The sequence below is a fragment of the Gambusia affinis genome, linkage group LG11 (assembly GCF_019740435.1).
Source record: "Gambusia affinis linkage group LG11, SWU_Gaff_1.0, whole genome shotgun sequence".
In the NCBI taxonomy this organism is placed as follows: Eukaryota; Metazoa; Chordata; class Actinopteri; order Cyprinodontiformes; family Poeciliidae; genus Gambusia; species Gambusia affinis.
The window spans coordinates 6,318,864-6,345,256 of NC_057878.1; the positions used below are offsets into that span (position 1 = coordinate 6,318,864).

Consider the following 26,393-nt stretch of genomic DNA (forward strand, 5'->3'; position numbering starts at 1 on the left):
AGGTAAACAAAACGCTGAGCCAATCAGAGAGCGGAGGCTCGGTCAGCTGACAGGTTGTGGCGTCACCTCAGACGCTGTGTTGTCAAAATGGCAGGACACCACCACCACTTCTCTCTGTGCTTCTGCGACTTGATGAGGTACTCTGCTTTTTGCGAAAAATATAGCATTATAAAGAAAGTGTCGGAGAGAAATGCATTAATTTATTGCTTAAAATTTAATTGAGGGGACAGTGCTAAGTTTAGCCTAGCATCTAGCAGGCTAACGTCAAACCGAAGCGGGTTTGAAACCGCCTCAGGTGAACTTTTTCCGCCCTGCTCTCAGCTCTCCGTCTCCCTCCACCGCAGGTTGCTGTGGTCCCTGGTGATGCCCTGCGTCTACCTCAGCCTGGCCCTGACCCTGCTGCTGCTCCTGGTTCTGCTGGGGCTCCGCGTGTGGTTTCAGGGTCGCCGCAAGACCCGCCGCGCTCAGGACGGCGGCCCGGCTGTGGCTTTCTTCCACCCGTACTGCAACGCAGGAGGAGGCGGAGAGCGGGTGCTCTGGTGCTCCCTGAGGGCCCTCATGAACCGGTAACCCAGCGCTCCGGAATAAAGCCCAGCCGCATCATTTTCTCTAAATAATACCTGTTCCGTCACGTCACTGACAGGGAGGATTTAAAGGTTTCGGGCGGCTCAGCTGGCAGCTCGCGCGCACAATGTTCGATGCGGTTGTCCCGAGTTCGATTCCCGGTATTTCCTCTCGATTCTCTAGTTCCTGTTTCCTTGCTGTTCCATAAGTAGCTACTAGAGAACCAAGAAACCTTTAAAAAGCAATGGTTTAATTGTTTACACAACTGGTGATAAGAGCACACAAGGTTTGAGTGACCTGCCTGTCGACGTGACCCTCTGCAACACAGCGCCTCACGATCACGTCCCATAATCCCGTTAGAGTGCGATAGTCTTTCTAAAACCTCAGTAATGTCCAGTTTTCAACCTCCATATAGTGGTGGGCCACATAGACTTAAAGTTTATCCTGGTAATTTACAGTACTTTTGGGATAACAATAAAAGTGAAAAGATTACTTATTTTTTAGGTATCTATATATTGTATATATTATAGAGAAACACAAATGATGCTCTAGAAAACATTAACATTTGTAATGTGCTTCTTTAGGACACTAGTGAGAAATTTGATCTGTATCAATAAACTGTGTGCATTTAGTCATATTTCCAAATTTATTATGTATTGATGCTCTCATTGAACAAACAGTGGAAAATATAGTAAAATTAACAAACTTCGACAATATGGACAGTTTTGTTTGGTTTTAAACATCATTAATTGGAATTTGTCATAACAATAAATTCTTATAAGAAATTTATCACGATAGCTGATAAACGATACGATAAATGCCCACCCCTACCTCCATAGAGAGTGGAAACATTTAGTTATAATCTCAGTTTTAAGAGCACTTTCCTTCAGTTGTTTTTCCTCAAAGGTTTTCTTCCATAAAAGTCAGTATACGGAGAGCTTGCCTGACAGTTGCCCTGGTAACTGATTCTGCTACGTGATGCTTGATAGGTTTGTGGTTGTGCCATGTACCTTCCTGTTTTAGATGATGGATTGATAAGCCAACTCTGCTTTAAATTTCTCCAGATCCTTCTCTCTGACCTGTCTGCTGTCTTCCTTCATCTTTTTTTTTTTTTTTTATATTTGAAAATCTAATAATGGAGAACTTATGGCAACCGTTGCCTCGCCATAATTCCAGATACTCCAATGTCTCCTTTGTGGTGTACACGGGGGACAAGGGAGTGACTGGTCAACAGGTCCTGGAGGGGGCGCGGCAGCGTTTCAACATAACTCTGCCCCGACCCGTCACCTTCATCTTCCTGCGTCACCGCGGCCTGGTGGAGGCCACTTCGTACCCTCACTTCACCCTGCTGGGACAGAGCCTGGGCTCCATGTTTCTTGGTAAGACATGAACGTAACGTGCGTTGAGTGTTAAGAGTTTAGAAAAAGTAAAGATACACAGTTCAGTTTTAGGGTCAGTTCTGGTCAATCGACAATAATCTGTGCTTCTACAACTCTAGGTCTTTCTGGATCTTTGGGTTTTTTCTTCTTCTTTGTGCTAAAGCAGCTAACAGAGGAGTGTGTGTGTGTGTGTCTGTGTGTTTTAGGGTGGGAAGCTCTCACAGCTTTTGTTCCTGACCTGTACATCGACTCCATGGGCTACGCCTTTACGCTTCCAATCTTCCGCTACTTGGGAGGCTGCAAGGTGGCGAGCTACGTCCATTATCCCACCGTGAGCACGGACATGTTGTCTGTGGTCAGAGAGAGGAACCCCAGGTAGAGATCACCGTTCAGCTTTACATCAAGTTTTAATGTTGCTTCCTCTTCAAAAACACACCTGGAGTCTTGCCTTGATATGTTTGGGAAATCCTTTAATCATGTAGCTCCATCTTCGTGACAAAACGTCTCCTGAAAAAACTGTTTTTTCACTTATTTTTAAGAAAACGCTTGAGTGGGTGTGAGTGAATGGCACAGCAGTCATAAAACCACAAATACACATTGTTCTGGAAAACCATTCCCATCCGAAACAAGGCGCCACATTGAAAATTATAAAAAAAAATATATTTATGTCACCAATCTGCACACAGTAACTGTATTTAGTCATATTTTCAAATGTATTGATATTTATTGATGCTCTCATGGAAGAAGCAGTGCAGAAAATGTCAAATATAACATTTCTGATCAGGCTGTCAGTTTAAAAAAAATTTAGCATCAAGTTTCTTTGAAGACAAAAGAAGAAATCAGGCTCTTGTTTTTAGCCCGTTTCATTAGCTTTACTCGCTTACTTCCTGTTTAGAAAGAGCAGGAGCTTCTTAAAGAGAGAGAGGCGTTAAATTACAGTCAAGTTTCATATTTTATATATAGGATATTTTTAACAACTGAAGGTAACATAGCTACTTCATTGCGCTATTAAGTGATTCTAAGTGGCTGGAAAATACAGAACCCTGTCCCTCCAGTGAAACGTCCTCTAACTCTGAGCAGAAACTTTAACATATTTCCCCCAAACCTTTAACTTCAGGTTCAACAATGCGGACTTCATCTCCAGAAACCCGGTTCTGAGCGCCCTGAAGGTGCTGTACTACTGCCTCTTCGCTCTGCTCTACGGCCTGGCCGGCTCCTGCAGCGACGTCGTCATGGTGAACTCCACCTGGACGCTGGGACACATCTTGGCCCTGTGGCGCTGCCCTGGCCGCACCAGCGTGGTGTACCCGCCGTGCGACGTCAGGGCCTTCCTGGACGTCCCGCTGGAGGGGGAGGAGGACGAAGACGAGCTGGAGGAGGGCTGGGAGGAGCTGGGGGGCGAAGAGGACGGAAGAGGAGGAGGAGACAGGAAGTGCCACTCCATTGTGTCCGTGGGTCAGTTCAGGCCGGAGAAGGACCACCCGCTGCAAATCAGAGCGTTTGCCAAGCTGCTGGACAGGAAGGGGGACGGGCCCGGGGGCCGGGAGGCGCTGCGGCTGGTGCTGATCGGCGGCTGCAGGAACCGGGAAGACGAGGACCGGGTGCTGATGCTGCGGGGGCTCTGTCAGGAGCTCGGCGTCTCCGACCGCGTCGACTTCAAGCTCAACGTTCCCTTCGACGAGCTGAAGAGGGAGCTGGTGAGCGCCACCATCGGGCTGCACACCATGTGGAACGAACACTTCGGCATCGGTGAGAACACAAGAAACGTCCACGTCTGTGTTACCATAGAGAAGTATTTGATACGCATCCGAAGACTGCAGAGGTCGGTAGAGACTGAGAGACGGCGTAGGGATGATCTGGTGATTATTGTTTACATCAACCAGTTGGTAATCCATTACCATGTTTTTGACAATTATTTCAATAATCAATTTATCACAATTCATTTGATTAATCATTTCAGCCATAGATTATTTACGGTTATTTAATCTGATTTGACTTGCATAAGATAAAAATAAAAAAAGACGAGAAGCAGTTTTTTTTATTTTTATAGATTTTCCATATCAGCATTTTATATGCATTTTCCAAAGTTTCTAAAGCAAAAGGCATAAAAAGCAGAAGAAATCTAGAGGATTTGCATGAGTTGCATGTTTCTCAGGTTGTCATCCTTAAAAAGTATCTTAAGGGGCGTGCTCCGGTGGCGTAGAGGGTAGCGCGCCCCACGTTTGGAGGCCTTCAGTCCTCGACGCGGCCGTCGCGGATTTGATTCCCAGACACGGCGACATCTGCCGCATGTCTTCCCCCCTCTCCTTCCCCCTTTCCTGTCAGCCTACTGTTGTATAAGGGACACTAGAGCCCACAAAAAGGACCCCCTGGTGGGGGAAAAAATAAAGTATCTTAAAATTATCTAAAATTAAGGCCTTGAAATTCCTTTTAAAAAGTAAGTTGGCATTAAATAATACATCACAAGTTTTAAATTTTGTCTTGGCAGAACTATTTCATCTCATATTTTCTGTATTAGCAGGAGTTTTCTGTCAGGCAGAAGTCGTGAGCAGACATCTTTATTGTATTCTGTAACTCAAGATGTGCTGGTTGTCAGGGTTAAGGCTCCCGCTAACTAGCTGCTAGCAAGCTGACATTATTGCATGGGTTAGTGCAAGTTTATCCCCAGTTGGCTGGATGATGTTTGCACATCTCTGAGGAGATACAGGTCTTAAATTCCATTCATGATGGTCTTTAAAAAGTCTTAAATTTGAGTTGGTGAAACCTGCAGAAACGCACAGAAACCCTGCTTTGTGTCTTTAAATGACTTCATGCTATTATTTCGTAAGATAAGTCGGGTTTTATGGTTTAGACAGTTCACCATAAAACCATAGTCCATATGCTTGCTAGCATAAATCCATAATCTATCCTGTCTCTGTCGTTCTAGGAGTGGTGGAGTGCATGGCCGCGGGAGCCATCGTACTCGCCCACAAGTCAGGCGGCCCGAAGCTGGACATCGTGGTGGCGCACGAGGGCAGGCAGACGGGCTTCCTGGCAGACAGCGAGGACAGCTACGCCGCGGCCATGGAAACCATCCTGACGCTGACGCCTTCGGCTAAGCTGGAGATAAAACACGCAGCGCGGGAATCCGTGGGGCGGTTCTCAGACCAGGAGTTCAACACTTGTTTCCTCGCCGCCACTGAGGCGCTGATGAATCAGATGGTGCGGTGAGGACGAATGAAGGAGACCTGGTGTCCAACTGGGACTAGAGACGGCTGTCTGTACAGAAAGCCAGCAGGCTGGAATTTGAAAACAGAAGAAGCTCAGGAGAGGAAGAATGCACCGAGTGATCTGAGTCACTTCCTTTCTGCTGTCTTTTTTGGAAAGCTTTTCCTACTTCACACTTTGTAACTTACACTAATATCACTGGGCAGTGATCTTATGTCTGTTTAAAACAAGCTAAGCTAACAGTTGAAGCACAACACAGTGCCTCATTATTACATTACTTACCAGTAAATAAGACATTTCTAAATTAGTCAAATTTCTCTGCTTGCCCTCCAGATAAAAATCTTCACTCTGTGGAGACTGAGGAGAAAGAACCTGAACATTCCCATCGATATGTAGAAATGCATTGTGGGTCGTATGAATGACGGCGTGTTCCAGGCCCATATGTGGATGTGCGTTTCCTGAACCGAGTAAAATATAGTCCAGGTTTCAGGAAACTCTCTGTAGTTGTGAACTGATGAATGTTTAGGGTCATGTTTAAAGAGGATCATCTTGACATTTGACTCAAATAGATGAATGAAAGTTTTTGCGGTTGTTTAATTGGTCAATCATCTGGTTGTCACACATCCTCACTTCAGGATGCAGTTCAGTCTGATTGGTTTATGCAAAGAGGCGTTTAGTTTCCCCCTTCTGCTTTGAGTGTTTCTGTTTTTACTAAGCTGGACTTGGATTATACTCACTGTCAACTAATCTGGGGAGAATTATAGCAACTGTAAAACAGATTTTTTTTTTTTTTGAGTTTCGTTCTGGGTTTTACTGTGGATGCTGACATGATTTTGAAGAGAATAATTTTTTCTGACTTCTAAAACAATGAAATGGGTTACGTTAATATGATTTTTCTGTCATTAGAGGTTAAGTTAAAAGGCTTTCTCTTGTTGCTGCTTCGTCTAATCTCTATAGTTATATTTAATATGAAGGTTTAGCTGAGGTGAATGCCAAATCTACCTTGTCTGGATGTTGTTGCTCTCCTCCCGCATTCCTGTTTTTGATTGGCATGATGATATAATAAAAGGTGTATTACAAACCCTCATTTTTAAAGAGGCTTCGATACTCTTTAAGTCTGTGTACAGAGAATGTTTAGAGTCCTGGAGAAATGGAAATTACACTTGAATAATACACAATAAACGCAAAAGAAAAGTAAAAGATGCAGCTGATATTTTTTTGTGTGTGTGCTGCCCCCTTGTGGTAAAAGTCTCACAGTACACTCAGAAGTATAATAATAATATGCATGGAAGCCAGGTACTTCATGGTTACTGGAGATTTGTTTATAAACAATAAACAACAAATATTCTATTACGGCATGTGTAAAGTTACTCATTTAGAGTTAGTGACAAGTTATGTTCTCGGGAAAAATAGCTCAATTACTTTAGTGCAACTAAACCCATCAGAAGTAAAATGCGAACTGATTATGTGAATAAAAGTGAGACTTTTGGCTGCTTCCATTCACTGCCGACAGATTCTGCATAACCTTTGCACAACTTGCTAGCATAAAGTACTCCAGAGACGTCACAGCTGGAAGAAACAGGAATGCTGCTGCCTGTGTGCTTTAAAGGGACAGTACTGGTCAGAACTGGACAATGTTAGCATTTGTAGCTAAATGATGATAATATTTTCCTTTTGCCACTGTTGTGTTCTGCTGGGTGGCTTAGAAGAACAAAAAGACAGTTTTACATATTCCTCAACTTTGAACATAGAAATGAATACGACAGGTCTGAGGTTCAAGTCCAAACACAAGTGAAAAGTTGTAAAATTGATTATATATTCCACTGAAAGGTGACCATTGATTTTCTCTCAAACAATATTTTGTCTAAATTAACTTGAAAAGTGCTGCACAGTAAACAGACGTACATTTCACAATCTGTGACTGATAATCCTGGTTACATTCAGTGTCTCCCTCTGTTTGGTATCAGAGGTGAAGTTGGAAAACTAAATGACAGGTAAGCCACAAGTTTATTTTTTATGTTTTTAGTAAATAAAGATTTTTCACTTCTTTCACACATTTTAAGGCAGTTCATTCAGAATAATCAATCTGTTAGCAAACCACTGAATCATTTCAGCCTGATGCTTGTCTAAAGCTGCCCTCTTGTCTGTCTGGGACTCTTCAGATTTACGAGAAACATCCGTTTGGTGAACCTTCACACCCTGACCTGCTGACCTCTGCTTGGGCTTGCTGATGACCTGAAGAGCCATCTGCTCCTCCGTCCTTCCTCTCTGCTTCTTCACCCTCCTCCTGCGTCTCCGGCGTGTTTCCTCCAGAGCTCGAGTCGTCCATGACGTAAAGGTTCCTCATGGAGTCCGCCACGGCGTCTCTCAGCTCGTCCTCCGACTCCTCAAAATTCCTGAAAAAAAAAACACAAAAAACACATCACTCCTACATTTACCTTCCCTTTGTTATATTTGAAGATTCAGAATTTATTTTTCAGACACATAGTATCCTTTCACAGCATCATCAAGTAACGCAAGTTGTTATGAAAATGCTGTGTCCATTTTTGTTGATTGTGCACGACGCTCTACTAATACTTTTCGAAGACGTACGGCTGTAAAATGGAGCATCCGTTTGCAGCAATTGTAAAAGTTGAAATTGGGGGGCGTGGCCAGCAGCAGCTCACTTGGATTTAAAGTGACGGAGCCCTAAAACAGCTCATTCTGACAGGAGCTCAAAATAGGCAGAACTGAAATCTCATATTATAATAGTTTGGTTTTTTTGCAAAAAATGTAATAAACATGTTTATTGTTCAGCCTTAAAGTCACCTTTAATTTGTATTTGCTTACTTTTTTAAAAAAAATATGTGGTTTGTACCATACTGTGTCCAGAGTGAAGTTAAAGCGTGAACTCACGTGTCGTCATCATCAGACCTCGACTCCAGACGCTCTTCATCCATCTCTATGTCCGAGTCCTCTTCCTCTTCTCTTTGTGTTCCCTTCTCCTCCTCTCCCTGCGCAGCGTCTATAGAGGACAAACAGTTCAGCGTTCCACGTTCAGTGAATCTCCTGAGCCTTCGGTTTCTTGCCTGTTGGTGTTTTGGCCTGACCCGTGTCCAGACTTGGTGTGAGTTCAGCCAGAGCGTTGAGCAGGGAGCTGGGGGGGCCGCTGGTCCACTGCCTGCGACCTGCTGGAGACGTGTCAGAGATGTGGAGCTTTAAAAAAAAAACCATGGGATACTTCAGTCGTTGTGCCTGCTGCACCTTCTGAAGGCTCAGCCGCCGTGCTGTAAGCAGAGCTGACGTCCATATTGGCCAGGGCGTCCAGCAGAGTCTGAGGGGTCCTTTGGCTCCACCCCTTTCTCTCCTTTGACCAGTCTTTGAGCTTCAGCGCCTCGCCTTCCTGGAAGCTTAGCGTACGATTGAGAGGGTCCACTTCCTGTTTGGTGAGAGGAGAAGAAAATTGGAGCCATGTAGCAAAAATGACTTTGTTTCAATTCTTCTACCTGCTTCTCTTCGTTTTTCCTCTCCTCCTTTGTTTCTTCTTCTTCATCCAGCCGGATTTCAAACATGATTCCCTTCTGCAGATGCCAAAAGATTTCAATGCTGTTGTGTTTAAGTATTTGAATCAAGTCTCTTTTTTTTTTTTTTTTTTAGGTTCAGCAGGCAGAACCTCACCTTATCTTTGGGTTTTTTCTGAGAATTTCCCTCGTTTTCTTCTCTGACCTGCCACATGTCCTGCAGCAGGAAGGAAAAACTGTGTAACCTGAGAGACTTAATGACAAATATGAAGGATTTGAGCAGGTTTCCTTATGAACAGATACAGCTTGAAACCAGAAGAACAGAAGGTGATCGCCCAACACATCTGATCACAGTGTAGCTGTAAAGGCCTAAACGCTCAGGTCAAACATTACATGCACTGAAAGACAGGTGAGCCAGCTTGAAAAAAAATAATCAAATTAAGTTTATGCCAGTAAATACATTAAGTTTATTCATGCTAAAAAATTTTTTTAAAAAAGTATGTTTGGCTAACTTAGTTTGACTACATATAACAAATTAATAAAATGTTTTATAACAGGAGCTGCCTTCTCTTTTTTTCAAACCATTTCAAATCTGTCAACTTTCTTTTTTTTTTTACGTCATATGAGATATGACTTAAATGTGGGGGGACTTTATGTGCAAACCGCTAAGTTAAGTCATACATCAGATACTGATACAAATGTATGAAAACGTCTGAATTTGAGGAAAGTTCCCGCTAAGTTTTCTAGCATTTCACAAATGGACATAATTTTGGTAACTCTAAGCTAAAACAAGAAAAGTCTGACCTGATTCAGAGGGTGAGGGGCAAAAAATGTGTGTCTTTTTATTTAGTGTATAAAAACTTTTTATTTTATACACTAGACATACACCAGACATTTTTATACACTTTTTATTTAGTGTATAAAAATGTCGTGGTTTTAACTGCCCACTTTCCCAAAACAATAAACAGTCTTACAGTATTCTGCACAAGTTGGATTTCTGAGCTCAAATTATGTAAATATCAAACTAACTTCAACATCACATACGGTATAAGGCTCAAAGTCGATTTTCCTGCAGTGTGTTTCTGTTTTCCTGTGGTTATTGGTACCTGAGCAGGTGTTTCCTTCTGCTGTTCTTCAGGATCCGAGGCGGGCTCCGGCTCTTGTGCTTTTTCCACCACAAAGGTTCTTTGTTTATCTTGTGGCTGATGAGTACAAACAAACACATGTATGAAGCTGCTGCTATTAATTCTGTTCCAGATCAAACTTTAGGTGCCTTGTGAGCTTTTGGGACGCACGTCAGCTTCATCACACGCAGCTGCTGCATCGAACATGCAGCCAAACCCAAACCCAAACATTCCCCCTCTGTGGTTTATATGCTGAGCGGAGACTGTGTGAAAGCTCACATTGTTTACCTTTTGAGCCACAAACAACAAAAAAAGATTTATTTATGTTTCAGCAAAGCAGTTTTGAACAGGATATTTACAGAACTATCCGGATTTATTCTGACATCTGGAAAAACCTTTTGAATATTCTGCTACTGTAGTTTTAAATATGCCTTACCTCTGATGTTACAAATTCTATGAATAGGAGTGTTGTTGAAAAGTTGCATGTATTTTAGTGACTCCATCATGAAGGGAGTCGTCATGATACAGATTAATTCCACTCAGAGTGACGTTTTAAAGCTCTGATTACTGGTGCGATTATGTTAAAACACGACAAAATCAACAAAAATAGTTTTAATATGAAAAAAAAATCAAACCTGGGCTTAATGGAAAAAAAAGAAAAGTATGTTAAATACCTACAAAAAGGTTGTTTTTTAAAAAGGTGTCTTTAACCTGACAAATTGGAACATATTAATTTATTGAATATGTCTGTGCATATTACACAAACTATTTTATTTTTCTTTTAAAAAATTTTTTTCCCCTCCAGGGGTCTTTTTAGTGTCCCTGATATGACAGTAGGCTGACAGGAAGGGAGAACGAGAGGGGGGAAGACATGCGGCAAATGTCGGCCGGGTCTGGGAATCGAACCCACGACGGCCGCGTCGAGGTGAAGGCCTCCAAATGTGGGTTGCGCTATCCACTGCGCCACATTATACAAACTCTGTATATATTTACATGATATATTATATAATCGAATTTGCATACCTCTGATTCAGCTTTCTGTCTCATCTGTCTCACCTCCTGATGATACTGCTGCCTGATGTGATCAAGCTGACGCAGATACTCCTACACACACACACACACACATATATTTCATTTTAGATATTTGTAGAACTTATTTTTTTTATCATTTTACACATTAATTTATGCAGGTGTTTGTTCAGTGTCCCACCTGCTGCCCTTCATATTTTCTTTCCTGAGGAAAGTGCTGGTTGTCAGGTGGTCCAACTTCCTGCTCCTGGCCGCCTGGCTGCCTTTTATTCTCAGCTGTACACGGCCGCAGACCCTGGAGACGATAGAAAAGTCACCAAGGCAACAAAACAACAGAGAAAAGTCTTTTAAATAGAGTAAATAGTATTTAAATAAGCTTGAAGTTGACAATATTAATATTCGTCCCTTTTCTACTTATGATTGCAGATTTTGATTTAATGATGCCAGTTTTGAGTTGCACTTATTTTAATGATGTTCATGTGAAAGATTTATTTTCAGATGACTATAACATGTAATATATATATAGTTAATTATTATAGATCTAGATTCTTCAGTACTAACTATATTCTAGCAGTTAAAATCATGTTCTCAACCAAACAGTTCAGTTCTTGTTCAGTTTTGCAAGATTTCCGTGAACGTCTACAATAACAAATATTCTGTTCTACTCTGTTTTTTTTTTTCTCTTTCTGTGGCCAAATAGCATTTTTATACCCAGAACTATTTCTAATGTTCACATACTGTAGTACTTTAAACTCCACAAACTGAACTGAAGATTCACTCAAAGATTCACTCACATCGGCATACCGAGAGCTTGAAATGGAGACCCATTTCCAGATAACTTCAGCTAATAATTATTTGACCATAAGCTGTATATAGAGAACTGAATGTTCAGCTCTAGATGTTTAGGCACTAATTAAAATACGGAAATAAAAATTAGAGGGTGTTTGTCATGGCACAGGTAATCTAATCTATTCTAATGTAGCAGCACACTGTACATTTTAAGCCTTTAATCAGAATAAACATGCATTATACAGCCATCAAATGTGACACACATACTTCATAGTTGTGACAGTTCTAGATATTTCACAAAATGGCTTTTATTCCTTGATGTTTGGTTCCATGTAAAATGTTTTTTGAACTATGAAAACAGTGCGATGAAGCGCTACAAATGAAAGATTCACTTCCTGATAACATTTATTCATTACTCATCATCATCATCAGCTGTCGTATTTATGCATACAGATATATGTTTTTGTTTTAATCCACGTCTGCTTCTAAATCCATCCATTAAAATAAATGATGGCCTAATATTAGTGTTAGTTGTTAGAACCACTCACTGCAGAGGGTTTATTTTTATTTTTTTTCAGGGTTTGAGCCAACCTGACTGTGTGGAGGTTTGGTCTTACCAGCTGTTTTTCTGCTCTCAGTTTATACAGGCTGGCCTCGTGTTTCCTCTGCAGGTACTCGTTACGAGCTGCAGCCACACTGGCAGACACAACAGGTGAAGGTGAACACGTGTTACCATGGCAATGGGAACAAGATGAAACTCACTGAAGCTCTCCATAAGGAGTGAAAACGGTCAGAAACAATTTAGTCCTGCTGGACAACTTCAGTTGTAAAAAGTTGTAAAAAAAAAAAAAAAAAAGATTGCATATTTTTGTTGATGTTTTACAGAAATGTGCTGCCTGTTTGTGCCACTCACAGCTGGTATGGTTCCACTAGTGGACCATCTTGTTCCCAGTACTGCAGGTTCACGTCCAGGACTCGCTCCAGAGCCGCAGGATCAGGAGCCGGAGGTGGAGCAACACCAGCAGGAATGTCCTTATTCCTCCTCTGAATGACATCCAGTTGGGCGTGATAGTGCTGGTAGTGGCTGTCAGCCTGCCTCCCATCCAACCCGCAGCTAGAAGAACAACATATTCACTTCAGAAGTTCAAAAGAACGACTGGATCGGAACATGAACCGCTCTCTCCTCCGGGCAGTTTTTTAAATCTTTACCACTTTTCAAAGGAAACCTTTTAAAAATATAACGTCCTTCGCTGCTGTATCTATGACGGTAGATAAAAGAAGAGGAGTGCATTTCCAACAACTTTATTTTTTCAGATTGATAGCAGAAATTTTCCAGAAAAAACGTGGAAATTTCTGAGTTTAAAAAGTAAAAAATTGCTAGAAAACGCTCAGATTTTTTAGATACATCCCAGGAATTTTCTAGAATTTTTTTTCCACCTTCAAAAATGTTAAAAAAGTAAAAAAATTTACAACTTTTTAAGTATTTCTTAGATTAAATTCAAAGTTTTTGGCAGATATGTACTCTATTTTTTATCTGCTATAGTCCTAATATTGCCATCGTATATAACAATATTCTTTCGGTTTCTCAAACTTCTTAGAGGTTAACCATGATCAAACTATTAGGCGATAAACATTCACTAACACTTTACAAGCTAACACAGAAGTATCAGACAAGGTTTACTCAGTAGCTGCGTTTCTATTGCAAATAATTTTGATATTTCACTCGGAAAAAAAAGACAATTTTGCAAATGCAGTGTTTCAGTTACATCAGAAATGTGATTAAAATCACACCTGAACAAACGTGTCCACATGATAAGTCATTAAGAATCAGGGTGGACCCGGATGTAAACACTTTGAATGAGGAAAGATGTTCTAATTTTCAATATGACTGAAAAACCACATCATCCTATTACAAAAACTGTACTGAAAAATCTGATTTTTTTTTTTTCCAAAGTTAAGCAAATTTATTTCCAGGAGTTAAATTTGTGCCTTTTTACAGTAATTGGAGGTTTTTACTACCCACTTCTGAATCCCTGCTAGCGCTCCTCCGTCTGCGGCTGGTTTGGCTGCTTTTTGATGACGAGGCTGCAACAGACGATAAATACAAAGTTAAACTAACAGAAACATAAAAAAACAGGATACTGGATTAAAAAAAGAGAGCTTATGATGCTGCTTCGGACGCACTTTGTATGGAGCGGCGACCACTCTGAACGGCGCTCTGTGGTCCCGTTTAGCAGCGGGTTTCCTGCCTGCTGGCCCCGCCCACTCTGCTGCTCTCGCCTTCTGCATCTTCTCTGGACAGCGGAGAAGAAAATGGCTCCGTTTTCATATCTACTGTTTGTTGGAGGGAAAACGTTTAAAAATAAAACCTACCGAGTTTTCCATCGCAGTGTGTGAGGGTCACTATGGATGGGGAAAAAAAGGAGTGAATTCCCACCATAAAACTCAAGATATTTTGAGATTCATTTCAGAAATTTACAAGAAAAAATAAGCAAACTTCTGAGCTCCATCCATTTTCTGTTCACCCTTTGGCCCTAATGGGGTCAGGAGGGTTGCTGGTTTCTATCTCCAGCTAACGTTCCAGGCGAGAGGTGGGGTCACCCTGGACAGGTCACCAGTCTGTCGCAGGGCAACACAGAGACACACAACCATTCACACACACACACTCACACCTAGGGAGAATTTAGAGAAACCAATTAACCTGACATTCATGTTTTTGGACTGTGGGAGGAAGCCGGAGAACCCGGAGAGAACCCACCATGCACAGGGAGAACATGCAAACTCCATGCAGAAAGATCCCCGGCCGGGAATCGAACCCAGGACCTTCTTGCTGCAAGGCAACAGCTCTACCAACTGCGCCACTGTGCAGCCCACTTCTGAGCTCCAAAACTCAAAAATTTGCTAGAAAAAAAGAAATCTGAAATTTTGAGATTAATCGCAAATATCTCTCCAAGCTTTGTTTTTAAGAGGAAAAAAATATTTTTGGAACATTTCTTGGTAAGACTTTGTGTTTTTGCAGTGCACAGTTAGGGCTTTCATGTTCTCCTGTGGTACTAAATAGTGGATTTCATTTTAAATGTGGCCTGAATGTTTTCTAAATGGTCCAGTGCTGCCAAAACCGTCCCAGAGCCATCTAGGAGAGTAATACTGACACGATCAGAGGTCAATGAACTCTTATTTTGAAAAAAAAAAAAAAACACAACACCCAGTTGATGAGTTCTCACTTGGTGCTTTGTGCTGCGTTACCTGCCGGTTTCGATGCTCCTGTTCTTATTGATGCAGCTGCAGTTCCGTTTCGATGGGAAGCTGTGTGGTTTAACTCCCCCTGCATCATCTGCAAACACCGAAAACCCACAAGCACACAAGCCTTTACACCGATAACTCATATCTTACATCATCACTGTTTATGAAAGCCAATAAGAATTTGACAGATTTTATGAGAAGCAGAACAAGTCTTTGGTATGTTCTGTAGAGGCATTAGAGATTTTTTTTTTTTTTTTTTTTTGCTTTTATTGAAAATCAGAAATCAAACAGCATAACAAAGACCAAGGAATGTAGCAGACACGTCAGATGACATTCTGCAGACGCTTAAAGCAGAACTAGGTTATAAAACAAAATCCTAAGCTTTAGACATCTCACGAAAATATGCTCAACCCATCATGTGACAATTAAATCCAATTGACAATCTGTGGCAACGCTTGGTAAATGATGAACACAGACGTTCTCCGAGCTGGAGCTTGGTTTAGAAAAGAATGGGGGGAAAAAAAAATCTAAAATATCAGTCTGTAGATGTGGAGAGTTGGTAGAGTCCTGCAGCTGTAGCTGCAAACTAAAGTGACTCTACAAAGTGTCAGAGGGCATAAATATACTTTACAGATTTTAATTTACAAAAAAAATAAAAAATAAAAAATTAGAAACCACGTTTGTTTCTTCTTCTACTTCACAATTATGGAGAACTTTGAGCTGATATTGGTCTATCACATAAAATGAAGTAAAGTTTTTGCTTTGTACTGGCGCTCTGTGTATTAAAAAACAGATATAATCTATTTATGCTTTTTTTTAAAACGACCTTTAAAAAGAGTTTTATTTTTGTCCCTTATTTGTATATGTTCTAAGCAAAGCCACCATTTATCATGGACATCCTTTCACTAACATGAATGTTTAAACGACTGGCCCATTACCTGAGCGTTGGCGTGTTTACCGACGTGCTTTTCTAGAAATGGACGTCGGAGGATGGAGCTCACTGAGGGACGGTCTCGAGGGTTGACCTGGAAAAACAAAAGCAAACAAACAAAAACAATGTGTTTTACAAATATGATATATTTCCCAGTACGTCCCACAATGTCTATTTCACATAAAATCAATCACTTAGTGTCTGTGATTGATTTTATGTCTAATTTATGTTGAAAGGTTATGAGTCAGTTTGTTGTGCGAGAGAAGAAACAACAACCTCATCAGAACCTCTAACGACGAATAAAATAATAAATTATAGGACCATAAAAAAGACTGTGTTCAATAATACCTTAGCTACTACATAGCAGGTCATTCTCTGAAGCTAACATTAGCTGTTTACTTGTTATTGGTTAGCATAGCAAGCTAGTACTAGCTATAGTCAAAGAATTGGTCAAAAAGTTGATATTTTATACTTTTTTAAAATATATTTTCACAATATCAATCTTTAGAGGGTTTTTGTCTTTTTTTGTTGAACCAGATTAGTTTTTACACAAAAATCTAAATCCTCTAATTCGCTGGTTGATGCTGCTGTTAGCATTCCTTCCCATGACCCTACAAGGACAGACAAATATAGAAAATGGATCAATAAAAATCATTTATTTGTAGGCAAATACTCATCATTTAATAATCCAGACTAAGGCTTATTCTCATTGGTAGCCTTAATATTTGACATCAAGTCCTTTTGATCCATATTTTAGGATAGAAATCTAATTCTGCATGCCAGGTTAAACCCACAACTCCACAGTGAAATGTTGAGTCCATCCACACCTGGATTGGTCAATACGTAGCGCAAGAAAGTTATCAAAATAACTTAAACTGGGTTGTTTTTAACGCAGCGGTTTTACAGTACAACGACGAACATTTTCTTTTTTTTTTTTAGAGAAACCAAGAGCTGTGTATTTCTAACAGAGGACAACAGAGACTCCAGAGAATCACAAGAAGCTCAGGATAATAAACAGCTGCTTAAACAGTGTTGGAAGAATTTTATATTATCATCATTTATTTGCTTTACCTTTATTTTATGCTATCATCATTTATTTACCTTTGTATTTACATTTTAATGATGTGCTTCGAGTGTGTTGAAAGTGTTTGCAGAAACTCTGGAAGGAGTGAAAGAGGAGGATACCATGAACCAGACATTCTGGAGTTGATTGCCCAGAGGAACTGCAGACCTGTAGTCTTATCTTATGAAATATGCTTTTGAAGATTGTATAAATGAGTTATATTGATGTGAGTGTGCAGCTGTTTTTACTCCCCCTTCCTTCAGGGCTGCCCACTGTCTGTAACTAGGATGTTCCCAATTCTAATAAAAGCAGGAGAAGACTCAGTTGAAGCTTCAGAACAAAATCTGAAATCTGTAACTGGTTTTCTTCTGTGTTCCCCCTGCAGGTAAAACTTAGTTCTGACTCTTGTCTCTTCTTTATGTCTTTGTTCAGGTAATTTAGACCTAACAAACACAGTTTGTGACATTCTGTCATTTACACCTTGAGATTATAACTTAATCTGACCTGCTGCTGCCAAAGACCTTTCAATAGAGAACGACTATAATCCCATGGTACCGGTTCTTTGATCCCTGAATTGCACTGCAAATTGTGCTGGCTTTTATTCAAGTCGTTATATCGACTTCAGAGTCACTTTCTCTAAATTCTTTAGGAACGTCAGGTCAAGCTGGGAACGCCTCCGTTAAGGTAGACAAAGGAAACAGGGAAAACTGTGAAAACCCAAACATTTCAAACAGAAAACAAAAACATTATTGTTAAAGCTTTCTCACATCTAAAGTTCTGGTGTCGTGTACGCTTAATGTTAAAATAAACTGAAGTTCTGAAATATTCTTACCTCCTAAAAATGTTGTGAAAGAGTTAATTAACTACTGCCAAAGGGAATCATACAAACAAATATATTACTAAAGCAAATAAAAAATAAAATGTAGCACTTCGGTATGATGAGTCATTTTCAACCTGATAACCAGCTCCGATCCTCTGTGAAGAGCTCGTTCTTGTTTGTACCTGCTGTGTAACCTCACTTGTTCTCGTGGTGTTACGTAAACGCTGCAACAAAAAGAGACAAGACTGTGTCCGACCTTGAAGAGCTGGGTAACCAGCAGGCGAAGGTCGTGGGAGTAGCGACCAGGGACAGGTGCGTAGTGGCCTCTGCAGATTTTGCTGACCAGCTGCCTCAGGCTGTTGCCCTCAAACTGTTAGTGGAGACCCACGATTAGTAAAAGAGACCCGAACAAAAAGAAGCAAACATTCAATTAACTTAACAGCAGCAAATACTTTTTTTTTTTTTAAAAGGGGCAGCATTGTGTTTGGTAAGGTCATTTTAAATCAGTCGAGCCACCATGTTACATTACGTTGTTTGAAAAGATGCTCTATGTACCAAATATGACTCAAAAGAAAGTTGACTTTGTAATATAATAGATGGATGACGGTAGCGTTAGCTTAGCGTTTCTGAAGCGGTGAGGGTGAAGCGTTTGCCGGCGTGGCGGAGCTCACCGGATGCCTCAGGCTGCAGAGTTCATAGAGGACACAACCGAGAGACCAGATGTCTCTGCAGAAGCAAAAACACAAACAAAAGCAAATATTTACCAACCTCAATCAGTTTTACAGAGACTCTCCCTGGTTTTAATTACACCATTTCACAAACATCCTCCCTGTTTACGTCCCACTGAGTACGTCTGGCATATCGTGACGAGACACTGCATGCAGTTTATCATCATCTCAGCAAAAGTCATAAACCAAAACAAAGTTAAATGCAATGACATTAGACAGCCATCAGAAAAAAAAACCCCAACTGTCTTCAGGTATTTGTTTTGTTCTGGCTCAGAGTCACATATGCGACAAATCTTCACTGCACTTTGACGTTTTGAGAAGAGGTTGAAGGTAAACAGTTCGAGAGGCTCAGAATTAAATCCACCTCAAAATGTCGCTGATAAAGAGTCTTGAGCAGAAAGAAGAGGAAGTCAGTTTGACCTCAGGCTCGTCAAAACGGGAACAGAAAAGAGCAGATGAAATAACAGACAGACAGACAGTTTATTTGATTTAAAACACACAAACAAAAACTAATAATAACCGTTACAGTCAATCGACTTCAACCAATGAGCTTCAAAACAAGGTCAAATAGAAATAATCTCTAAGTGTTGCATAGACTGAACAGATGTAGGCTGAAGACATCCAGTTGATCCCAGTTTGAGATGTTTAGATAAGACAATCTGGAGGTGAACAGACATAAAGTGTGATCCTCTATAGTGAGAAGAGAATGTCCTCCTGTCCTCGTGGCAGCAGCTTCGATTTTGTCCGACTCTACAATGTGTTGAATTGTAGTATATTCAGACACCAAAACTTGCTTCTGTGTTTTATTTTTACTTCTTTATTTCTCGCAACATCAGACTGCTGCTTTCATGGCTGTAATCCTGAGAAACACCACCTTTTCCTGCGCCCCACGCACCCTGTTCAGGGCTGTTTGGTCCATGGATGTGTCTGCACACGCCGTCAGAATGAAACCCCCTCTGGGTGGATTGCAGCTCCACTAGGTCACAGCAACACGATTACACAACCGTAGGCTTATTGTTGCGCTCACACATGGTCGTCCAGACGTGGCGACCGACACACTCAGAACTCATCTGGGCTCTGAACTCCACCCAATTCTGCTGCAGTCGTCACAAGTGAGCAGAAATTTTTGGGCCGATTTCAAACGAGCTCCGCCCTCATTGTGAGGAATTTTATTTCACGGCTAATTCAACGGAAACGCAGCGCTTGGTGACGCGTCAGCCATTTCCTCCAAACTGAGAGAACTAGTGGAAAAAAGCCCAACAACAGCAGACTTTCTGTGAAGTTGATGTCATTGACAAGTTTAATAATAGTGGTACAGAAAGTAAAAAAAAAAAAAAAACAGCCTGAATATAAACGTAAAACCCCACAGAAGTGTACCTGGTGTGTTGGCTTTCATATTAAACTAATGTGACTGAGAATATATTGCTTTTACATCAATCATTGACCTGGTTGCTGAAAGATCAGCACAGAACAGGAACAACATTTGTTGGTAGATTCCCCTGAACCAGCAGCAGAGCGACAGGCAGACGGTGCAGTGAGGGCAAAGTTACAGGAAAAGAGAAAACTCAGAGAACCTCAGAGGCATTAAGGTGAAAAGACCGAGACAGTCCGTCACTTTCAGTTTCTACTGCTGTATCTTAGATCACAGTCGGGTCCCAGACAGCTTCAGGGCTGCTGCCTCCACGTTCTGCACCAGGACCTCCAGATAAAAAGCTGCTCTCTGGTTTTCTACCTACGTTTTGTTGTTGTAGGGCCGACTCTCGCAGATCTCTGGTGAGAGGTAGTATGGCGTCCCGACACAAGTCCTGGCCATCTCCAGGGTGCTAAACCATAAAAAAAAAAATAAATAAATAACAATCAGTCCACCCTCAGTTAAGCCTCAATACGGAGACAAATTGGATACGATGTTCAAAAAGGAAGACTGGTTGGTTTTAAAATATGAGCTTCAAGAATTTTTGGACCTTTTGTCTCTTGTCTCGTCTTTAGCAAACGTTTTTAAAGAACTAATGTTTTTTAAGTGTAGATATAACAACAAATTCAGGTTATTACCAGTTTCTTTTTTTGTCTTTCATTTTTTTCCCTGCAATATTTGCATTGCATTTCTACACTAAAAGAGCCACTGATATGTTTTCACAACCGTTTGTGGGAAATTATGTGTAATGTGTGCTTTTTCATCAACTTACATCCTCTTTTGGCTCCATTGTATGTTTACCTTTATTGCAAATCATAAAAATAGAAATGAAACAGAGGCTGTTTAAAGATGACAACAAATTTCAGAGAGATTACCATTATAAGTAGTTTTTTTAAATCTTAAAACCAGTTTTTATTTGTCTGGCCTGAGAGCAGAAACGGCTCTTTGGGTTGTAAAGTGTGACAGACTCCTGGTCTAAAGTAGATTTTCAGAGCCAAATCTAATCTGAGGAGCTACACTGCAAAAACACAAAACCTTACCAAATATTTTTGGTCTAATTTCTAGTGAACATATCTTAGTGCATTTGAAGTAACTTACAAATAACTTTCCAGCAAGATACAGAAGCTTGATTTAAGTCAATAATTTGGTGATAGTGATGGAAGAGTATGAGTTAAAAGTAGAATCATTTTAACTTATAATAACAGATTATTTCACTTGTAAATACTACCTTTTCCATCAATATCAAAGAAACATTGACTTAAGTTACTTGTAAGTTAGTTTTGTCTCATTTCAAGTGTACTAATACTTTTGTGCTAGAAATCAGATCAAAAATACTTGGTAAGATTTTTGCTGTTCCAGTGCTTGGCCAGAAGGTTTGCTGTACTAATAATACTAATAATTCTGTAGATATGGATTTAATGATCCATATCTACAGAATTGTTCCTTTTCTAGCAGCATGTAGAAGTACGACTGTCACACCAAAACAGAACGTCTTCCTTTTCTGCCTTCTACATCTTTCTATGTAATGAAAGTCACAAAAAATAAAGAGGCTCGTCCTTCTGTACAGTATAGACAATAATCACACACTTTATCCTACTGTTGAATCGACTGTTGCATTCAGGTGCAACCAGCCAGCTGCCGTTTCTACACTCTTGTGTTTACTTGTCCGAGCTGACAGTTCGAGGAATGCTAATCAGATGTTTGGAGCTCCTCCATGACTTACGGTGGACTCGCTGACAGGCAGCTGCACCGTGTGTGTGTGTGTGTGTGTGAGGTTCACACTTGACTTACTTATTCAAAATTCTTGCGATACCAAAGTCCCCCAGCTTTACTTTCATCCCTCCACTGGTTAGGAAGATATTCTAGGCAAGAGGGAGAGCAGGAATGAAAACAGATTTGTGTGTGTGCGTGTGTGTGTGTGTGTGTAAACTGATACGACTGATGAAACAGAGAGATGGCTGTGAAGAGAAATGCAGTGTGTTGTCGTCTTGCTGAGTTATTCTAGGAGCTGGCACAGAGAGAGGTCTTTGTTCAGAGCAGGACTGAGCTCAGGACGGTTCTGCTGTACAATTAAAGAGCTCTGTAATGATAACGCTTGTTAATTAATGAGCTCAACCCCAGAGACAAGATGTTGACAATGCTTATAGACACAGAGCAATAAATACTGTGCCAGTTATCTTTTCCAAAGCGCCACCAAAACTAAATCTGCTTTTTCTCTCCCAGAGTTTTTCCTATAACATCAGACGTTTCCCCTTGAGTTTGATGAATCTGAATTATAAGCAAATAAGCAATAGTAACATTGAAGAATAAGTTCAGAGTGTGGAATGATGTCATCAAGTTATGTCAAGTCCCCTTCTTTCATTTTTTGCATCAGCTCGGATTTTTCAACATGACGCTGCCACTACCGTGTTTTAACATGAGCATGGTGTGAGTCAGGATAACATGAAGGCAGAATGCAAATGAAGGGGAAGGTTTTCAGAGCACCATTTAAAAAGGCAAATTGAAAACAACGCGTTATTTTTACTAAATTAATCATTTGTCACAACTTTCTTTTGATTTACCACATAAAATCCCCAATAAACAAACTGCAGTTTGTGGATGTAATAAAAGTTTAAAGGTTTAAAATAGCCGAGAATTAAACAGACAAAATAAGAAATACAAAAATGACAATTGTGAAATGTTCAAAAATGATCCTAAATCAGTTTTAGTCACTGGGAAAAACAAATTGTCCTCATGTGAGTAAAGGCCAGGCAGAGTCCAAACCGTTTCAAATCCACAGTGGAAGTTTAATGAAACTTTGTATATAATGATAAATTGTTGTAATTGTATCATGCTGAAATCAACTTTTTTTTATTTATTATATAAATAAACTTTCATTTGAACATTTTACTGACCTTGCTGTGAGCGATGCAGTTCAAATAGACGATAAAAACAAGTTTTTCTCATCGTACCTTCATTAGATTCACACAGAAAAATATCCCTACAAAACTAAAACCTGTTTATTTGTCTGATATTAAAAGAGTTATGCAAAGGTTAAAAAAAAATTTTTTTTAAGTGTTTGAGTAATCTTTAGTTTTATTTTCAGTCTTCCTTTTAGGCGTGTTTCACCTGAGATTTGATGTCTCTGTGAAGAATCTTCCGGTCGTGGATGTGCTTGAGGCCCAGGCAGATCTGGATGAACCAGTCCACAATCTGACAAACACAAAGCTCACCGTTTTTCTCCTCGTTCTGACAGGGAGACATTGGCCTTTGGTGACAGTCAGGCTCAGATTTCAGATTTCCAGCCGGGGTTCAGGTTAGCCGGTACCTGCGCCTCGGAGAAGGGAATTCCTCTCTGCATGCTGATCTTCTTCAGCAGATCTCCTCCGTCGCAGTACTCCATCACTATGTACAGACTGCCCTGCTCTGCACACAGAAAAGGTTTCCAAGTGGTTCGTTTCTGGCAGGAAATGAGACAGCCGTCTCAAAAAAGGACAGTAAAACAATGTGACGGAAGTATAAATCTAGTAGGGATACGAGAAATGTGTGGCTGAATTGTGGATCCGTGGGTCTATAAAATGCTCTGGAAGGAGAACCTGCTCCCACCTTGAAATGTAGCGATGAAAGAAACAATGTTTGGGTGTTTCATCTGTGACAGGAGAGTCACTTCTTTCTTAGAGGCTTCTTTCTCCTTCGCTGACATCTGGACAATAAACACACATAGTAGTCAATGAGACAGCCCTAAAAGTTGAATGAAGAGACATTTTTTAAAATTGGTTGGACTTTATTATATTGCAGAGACTATTTATTTATTTTTTAGATTCCAACATATTTCATAGGTTTAGAGGATGCAAAATCTCTTCCTAGTTTGTAACTTTTCTATTTTGTTCCAAGAATGTGAAAACTTTCTGCACATTTTAATGCATATAAAGGTTTCAGTATTATGTGTTTTGCAGGCATAAAGTGCTATTTTATGGCATAATCAAGTAGCTGTTAATATCAGTTGTTACAAAACTGCCATAGATATCAAATATGACTTAAAAGAAATGTGACTTCGTAATTTAACGCCTTGAAATTGGGCCTCTGTCTCTTTAAAATCTCCTGCTCTTTTTGTGGCTCCGCCTTCAGGGCTACTCAATTATCCCTTCAACAACGTTTTGAGCTGCGCTCCACTGAGAAGTAGCTCGTATAACGAGCTCAGCAGATTCACAGTTCCACTGGGTGTTTGCTAACTGCTGCTGGCTAGTCTGAAGGAGCAGAGTGAGGAGGACTGCTTTGTGAGGTGGAAGCTCGGCAGCTTGGAAACTGCAGCTGCGAGGAGGAGCTGCATCTCGAAGGCGGGGCTAAGTCCACCCACATATTTTTCCCAGCTGAATGGTTGCCACGGGAGATTAAAGGACTTCTCAAACATTCGCAAAAGAATTAAAGCAACACTCCAGGCATGTTTTTGATGAGGGGATAACGTTATACCATGACGGAAAGCTCAAACTAGTCAATTTCACCTAATACTGCCCCTTTAATGCATCTGAAATAAATACTTGTTTAATTTCAAACTCCCAAAACAATCAAGAAAACAAAATATCCCTGATTATATTGATAAAATTAGTGATATTTGTTAAGAAATGTTGTTATTGTAAAATCTGTGAGAAATGTCTGTTAATTTTTAAAGTAGATATTAGAATTCCTCCAGTAATTTTGATCTTTTTTATGTTTTTGGATGTTATAAAATTGTTGTTTGTTGTTCACTTGGGGTTTCCCGAGCAGACTGTCTGCAGGCAGTTTCGCTGTTGTTTCTGTACCTTCATGAGGCCGATCTGCTTCACCACGCACTTCCTGTCTCCATCTCCCCGTTTGTCTCTGACCAGTAAGGCTCTCCCAAACGCACCTTCTCCGATCTGCCGGATAACCTCATAGTCATTCATAACACCTGGAAATGCTGCCACGCACACAACACAGAATCATCAGCGAGCTGTTAGCCGTGCCAGAAACAATATGGAAACCGTTAGCTACAACGTTTTAAAAAAAATAAATACATTTCTCACTGTCTACTGTCAAATCAGACCACCATACCGGCTGAGCCAGCCCACCCAGAATCCAACCAAAATTATTTCCATCTGCTAAATCCCACAATATTGATAAAAATAAAACATCAAATATTTATTTAGGATCGTCTTCGAGATCAGAAGTTTACATAGAGAATGAACGAGTGAAAGCCCCGGATGTTGGTGTCATGGCTTTGGAAACTTCTGATAGGTTAACAAACACATTTGAGTTAATTAGAGAGGCACACCCGTTGACGTATTTATTTTGAGGTCACAACTGGGTGAAACACACTGCTGTCTGCTATCACATGAAAAGTAAAAAGAAGGCCGGCAAGATATCATGAACACAATTGTGGAGCCATATATGTGTACATATCTGGGTGTGTGTGTGTGTGTGTGTGTGTGTGTGTGAGTGTCACACTATTCTATTCAACATGTCCGTTGCCATGGATACGGCAACACAGTTAGCAAGTTGACTACTCTTTCCTTGTAGAGCCTTCCTTTTTAACGCTTTTAAATAAATAAGTTTACTTACGGGTATGGAACTTCACAGATGCACTTCAGTTAACATAGCTGAGAGGGGAAAAGCAGCAATAACAAGTTGAAAAGTCACGAGACGTCACAGTAATGTCCGTCTTTCGACAAAAAAATAAATAAAAAAAATACAGTGCGGCGAGCTAGAGAAGTTGCCGCGGGGAACACTGGGAGCTGTAGTTGTTTTCCCATCATTGGTTTGAAGCTCGTGATTACTTTCACAACAGTGAATTTCAAGCTTTGTTAAAAATCTTAAAATGCTGTTACTTTTAATAATCCAAAATATATTTTAGTGATTAGAAAATATCTCTTAAAACGCCACAGTTTGGCGACTAAATTATTATTTTCTTTTTCGAAAGGAAACTGATAGGACCCAGATACGTGATACGCCGTCACCTAAGTGACAGAAATCTGAATCTCTCATCTGCCTGCTCTTTAAAGCCGATGTGCAAAGACACAGCGGTTACTTAAATCCTCAGAACAACAGTAGAGATTTGGAGATTCAATTCGCAGCTCATTTTTCTGTTGTCACATTCGAGTCAGACTAAAATACATCCACATATAACCTCCACAAGGTCAGTACTGCACCTGTAAAAAGTTCTTCAAAATGAATCCTCCGAGACTGTGTTTTTATCGACCAAATTTTTAACGGAGCAAAAAAAAAAAAAAAAAAAAAAAAAACTAAACTAAATAAAATAACCATTGTAACTTTAAATGAAAAAAGACAGAAAGTGTTTGTGGTTCTTTATCCACTACTCCGACAAAACTAGCTAAATATGCTTACCTTAGTTTAGACTGCAAGGAAATGACGAGTTGCTTGGTATAACATTTACAATATCAAAAAACGATTACCTTAAGTAAATATAAACAAAGTATCAAAAATAAAAATAATTTCTAATGTAGTGGTGTGAGTAAATGTAATGCTTCAGTGTAGCAACGTCCCCAAACTGTGACGCGACAACCCTCCTCTATACTTTCAAGGTGACCCGTCCATCTTAACTCCTGGTTCTTTTCCCATGATCCTCCTGTGTTAGGGGTTGGGGTGAGACT

At 40.3% G+C, this 26,393-nt stretch overlaps 2 protein-coding genes across 15 annotated transcripts; one reads left to right on the forward strand and one right to left on the reverse strand.

Moving 5' to 3' along the window:
- LOC122840391 (GDP-Man:Man(3)GlcNAc(2)-PP-Dol alpha-1,2-mannosyltransferase-like) lies at window positions 1–6,237 on the forward strand. Its single transcript, XM_044132764.1, has 6 exons — window positions 1–137; window positions 345–566; window positions 1,741–1,943; window positions 2,150–2,318; window positions 3,061–3,692; window positions 4,870–6,237. The coding sequence occupies exons 1-6, from the start codon at window positions 88–90 to the stop codon at window positions 5,151–5,153; spliced, it is 1,560 nt and encodes a 519-aa protein (XP_043988699.1). The 5' UTR covers window positions 1–87; the 3' UTR covers window positions 5,154–6,237.
- Window positions 5,952–26,364, reverse strand: LOC122840388 (serine/threonine-protein kinase Nek5-like). 14 transcript variants are annotated; one of them, XM_044132762.1, is made up of 26 exons: window positions 26,128–26,364; window positions 25,345–25,382; window positions 24,567–24,662; window positions 23,374–23,470; window positions 23,096–23,193; window positions 22,897–22,980; window positions 21,580–21,650; window positions 20,114–20,200; window positions 18,321–18,375; window positions 17,906–18,019; window positions 15,774–15,860; window positions 14,839–14,926; window positions 13,966–13,995; window positions 13,777–13,886; window positions 13,616–13,677; window positions 12,506–12,706; window positions 12,210–12,288; window positions 10,985–11,098; window positions 10,831–10,878; window positions 9,757–9,852; window positions 8,808–8,867; window positions 8,636–8,710; window positions 8,394–8,568; window positions 8,240–8,317; window positions 8,046–8,154; window positions 5,952–7,546 (listed from the first exon to the last, which is right to left on the reverse strand). In XM_044132762.1, the coding sequence occupies exons 3-26, from the start codon at window positions 24,570–24,572 to the stop codon at window positions 7,315–7,317; spliced, it is 2,256 nt and encodes a 751-aa protein (XP_043988697.1). In that variant the 5' UTR covers window positions 24,573–24,662; window positions 25,345–25,382; window positions 26,128–26,364; the 3' UTR covers window positions 5,952–7,314. The 14 variants fall into 14 exon arrangements, with proteins under 14 accessions (XP_043988697.1, XP_043988693.1, XP_043988683.1 ...); XM_044132758.1 differs by having other exon boundaries at window positions 8,219–8,320; window positions 10,798–10,878; window positions 26,128–26,315; XM_044132748.1 differs by having other exon boundaries at window positions 8,219–8,320; window positions 10,798–10,878; window positions 24,567–24,703; window positions 26,128–26,315.
- Window positions 26,365–26,393: the final 29 nt, after the last annotated feature.